At 34.7% G+C, this 3810-nt stretch overlaps 1 protein-coding gene across 1 annotated transcript; it reads left to right on the forward strand.

Annotated features, from left to right (window-relative positions):
- The first annotated feature begins 245 nt into the window (after window positions 1-245).
- Window positions 246-3155, forward strand: LOC142547276 (protein ECERIFERUM 26-like). The gene is made up of 2 exons (XM_075655472.1): window positions 246-759; window positions 2131-3155. Exons 1-2 carry the CDS (start codon window positions 316-318, stop codon window positions 2998-3000), a joined length of 1314 nt encoding a protein of 437 aa, XP_075511587.1. The 5' UTR covers window positions 246-315; the 3' UTR covers window positions 3001-3155.
- The last annotated feature ends 655 nt before the right edge of the window (window positions 3156-3810 follow it).

Here is a 3810-nt window from a genome sequence, read left to right on the forward strand (position 1 = left end):
CAGTCATCGTTTCCGACAAACGTTCGTAATAATCACACAAACTTTCTTTTAAATCTCGATCGACGATAAGATATTTGATCGTTTAACATCAAAAACGACATATAACATGAACTTGGTAGGCGAGGCATGAACAATGGGTCCACGATGCATTCAAATGGCACACAAACACATTCAATTCGCTCATTAAATAACCCCCAACCAACACCATATCTATCCCCATCCACCCCTATTAAAACCATCACCAATCCCTTCAAACAAAATCACCACAAAAGCACACACACTCACGCAAATTTACTTGGAAGAGTTTTCCCAAAGATGGAAGGATCAATAAAGTGTAGCAGAGTGAAGGTGACGTCACTGTTGAGTGTTGTCTCGAGCAAGCCCATCCAGGCCGGGAAGGTCCACAAATTCTCGAAGCTGGATCAAGAGATGGGACATAAAAAGGTCCAAGTCATTTTCTACTACGAGTCGAACCCATTTATCCACGGGTCGATGTCAGACCAGCTCGATAATCTCCGGGTCTCCTTGTCCCACTTACTGAATGATTACCCGGTGGTGACGGGTCGGTTGACCCGTGACCCGGATGATGGTGGGTGGCAGGTCAAGTGTAACGATGCTGGGGTTAGGATGGTTAGGGCCAAGGTGGGTACTACGCTGGTTGAATGGCTGAGATCTGCGGATGCAGAGGAGGAGCAAGATCTGATGGTTTGGGAGGACATGCCCCAAGATCCCAGCTTCTGGTCTCCCTTTCGGATCCAGGTAAAAATGGATACTATGATTTTGTTGACAAGTTAATTGTTATTAATATAATTTTGATATATTGGCTAGAATTAATAATTCGGGAAATTTTGGTAGACGAATTTCCATATAACCTATTTGTTTCAAATATTTTTTTTTGTAGTATAGTAGAATTTTCCAGTATACTCTAAATTTTTTTTTAGTTGGTGGAGATATTTGTTATATTCCGATCTCGAATTTGCTAAGATTTGGACATTGGTATCAAATAAGCTATAAGCCATCGAGCTATACACTCCGGTTTTAAAATTTGATCCACTTATTTTTTAGATATTGTGTCACCTTTAGTATTATATGTTTGTAAGATCGTTTTAGTCTTAAATATAAAAATGAAATCCCACCCCATATAAAAATGTACTAAAAGAAATCACCGAGTATGTCATGAATCGAAGAAGTCAAGGAAAATTGAAAAACAAATAAAAATATTTGTCCAAGGTCAAATATTTAAATTTCACGATTTTGGTGGATAATACGAGATAGATTATGTTTGACGGATCAAATTAAATTTATTTATAAAGTTTACTAGATATTTATTAGCTCTTTAGTGCTTATGTTATTCAAGTTGTTATAAAAGCCTATGATAAATTTGAGTTGGCACGAATCTTTATCTGTGATACGGGTACGGTTAGCATAAAAAGTAATATTTTTTCATAGATGACCCAAATAAGATATCTGTATTACAAAATACGATGTGTTGTTCGTAATGACTAATGAGATATTTAACTTTATTACGTGAAAATGTGGAATAATATGTAAATATGGAAGTTAAAAAATTAAATGGTTATCCAATTTCATACACTATATATATTATTATTTATTAATTATCGGGTTCAATATCTCTATGCATTTATTTATTTAAATCAAAATAATTAAATATTATGTTACTTAAAATCAAGGAATTAAATTTCAAAATAAATAATCCTAATCATTCAAAAAATAGTCTAATATTTTTTAAAAATAATTAAATCGAAAATTTTTAATAACATAATACATAATATTTTTATTTAATATTCGATTCTGAATTAAATTAATCATGAAAACTATTTCTCTTTGACTTTGTCCGGTTGACAATATCTTTCTATATGAAATTATGTGTAAGCTGAGTGATGCATTTTGATATTTTTTTAAGTAAGCACATAAAAAAATCTCTTCTTTCGTCTAATTAAAATTACTATAAAATTTATTTTCTTAAATTTATATTTCACCAAGCGTGTAAATATTATTCTATAATTATTTAAATTTTAATTTAAATGTGTTAAAAAAACATCATAATTTTAGTAAAACACTAAGTGAAACAATAGTTTTATTATTATTACTTTGAATATTCGTATGCAGATAACCAATTTTGAATGTGGAGGGATGGCTATTGCCCTCAGATGCCATCACATGCAGGCAGACATAACAAGTGCAACCCTACTGATCAAATCTTGGACCGACGTTCACCGCGGCCAGCCGCTCCTCCACCCTCCTGTCTTCCAACTCTCCGCGCCTCCCACGGGCCGCTTGATCCCTCCATTCGAAACTATGCCGAACCATGCAGTCCCTCGAAAAATGGCAACTTTAACAACGAAATTCTCCAGCAACTCTGTCGAAAAATGCATGTCACAAGTTCGAAACCAGTGCCCAGAAGCGGATCCAGATCCCTTCGAAGCTCTAGTGGCTTTGCTGTGGTCGCGCATCATGAGGTGGCAGGAGCCAACATCTTTTGGTGGCCGGAAATGTTGGCTTTCGATATGCGTGGACTTGAGAAATCGTGGGCCTAAGTCCGTGCCGCTCGGTTATTTTGGAAATGCCATGCGTTTCTCGTCACTTTCGGTAGACATAGAGGATTCGACGAGCCCTTGTATCGGAAAAGTTGCCAATTACATCCACTCGCACGTCGCGGATCTGAAGGGAGATGACAAGCCCTATGGGATGTATGATTCCAAATTAACATGCATTAACATGGAAAACATACTTGATGTGGATAACGGGCAGTCACTCATGTATGCCGCGAAATTTGACAAAGGGAAGGAGCCGGTGCATGTGAGTTACAGTGTGGGGACTGAGGAAGGGCAAGGTTTGATTATAGTGATGCCTGCACGAGAACCTGGCTTAGGGCGAACGGTCACGGTTACACTGCCGGAGAAACAAATTGCTAACCTACGGAAGGATCATGCGATACTAGAATTCGAACCTACGATGATAATCAGTGGAAAGCTATGAATTGACCCTTTTTTAGTCGGATGAGTTTGAGCAACACTATATTGCTTTAATTTGAACATTTTGAGTTATTCCGGATTGACTTGTTAAATAGAACATATATTAGTAATGCTCTATTTGCTACTAAGATCATGCTTGAATAAGTATTGTTTTTAGAATTCTTGGTATTTGTTTTTGTGATTTTAATCTTTTTTCCATAGAAATATTTAGATGATCTTTGGGCATGTCGCCTGTCGGTATTATGTCAAGACCAAGTCACTGCCATATGGGAAAAATGAAAATTGCGAAAATGAGTATAGATAATGGATTAATATATATTGAAATTTGATTACATAAAAGTTTAAAACGGCAAATAGATAAACATAAGATAGATCGTAGTCCATTGCTATTAATTTTTTTACAACGAGTTAATTCAAGTTACGAATAAAAAGAAAAAATTAAGCAAGACAAATTTTGAAAATATACGCATTATTTATTTTGTAGAGGATAAATCGTTATTTTCTTCTTGTACGTGCTAATACTCTAGGGCCATGTACCAATCTATAATGCCTTGACTTTTTTGACAAACCATTTTCAGTTTTCATCAAATTTCAACGTCCAAAATGCATAAAACAAATATTAAAAAAATTAAATAAAATAAACTTTACTATTTTTTAAAAAAACTATTCAATCTACTTTAGTAAACATATAAATTCCGTTTATGCTTATTTCATAGATATTACTGCAAAGAATACTAACACAATATGTCTTCCAGTTTAACAAGTATATGTTAAGATATGATGCTTTAAAATTTAAATTTGCTATTTTGGAGTG

This window comes from Primulina tabacum, chromosome 5 (genome assembly GCF_025594145.1).
Source record: "Primulina tabacum isolate GXHZ01 chromosome 5, ASM2559414v2, whole genome shotgun sequence".
NCBI lineage: Eukaryota > Viridiplantae > Streptophyta > Magnoliopsida > Lamiales > Gesneriaceae > Primulina > Primulina tabacum.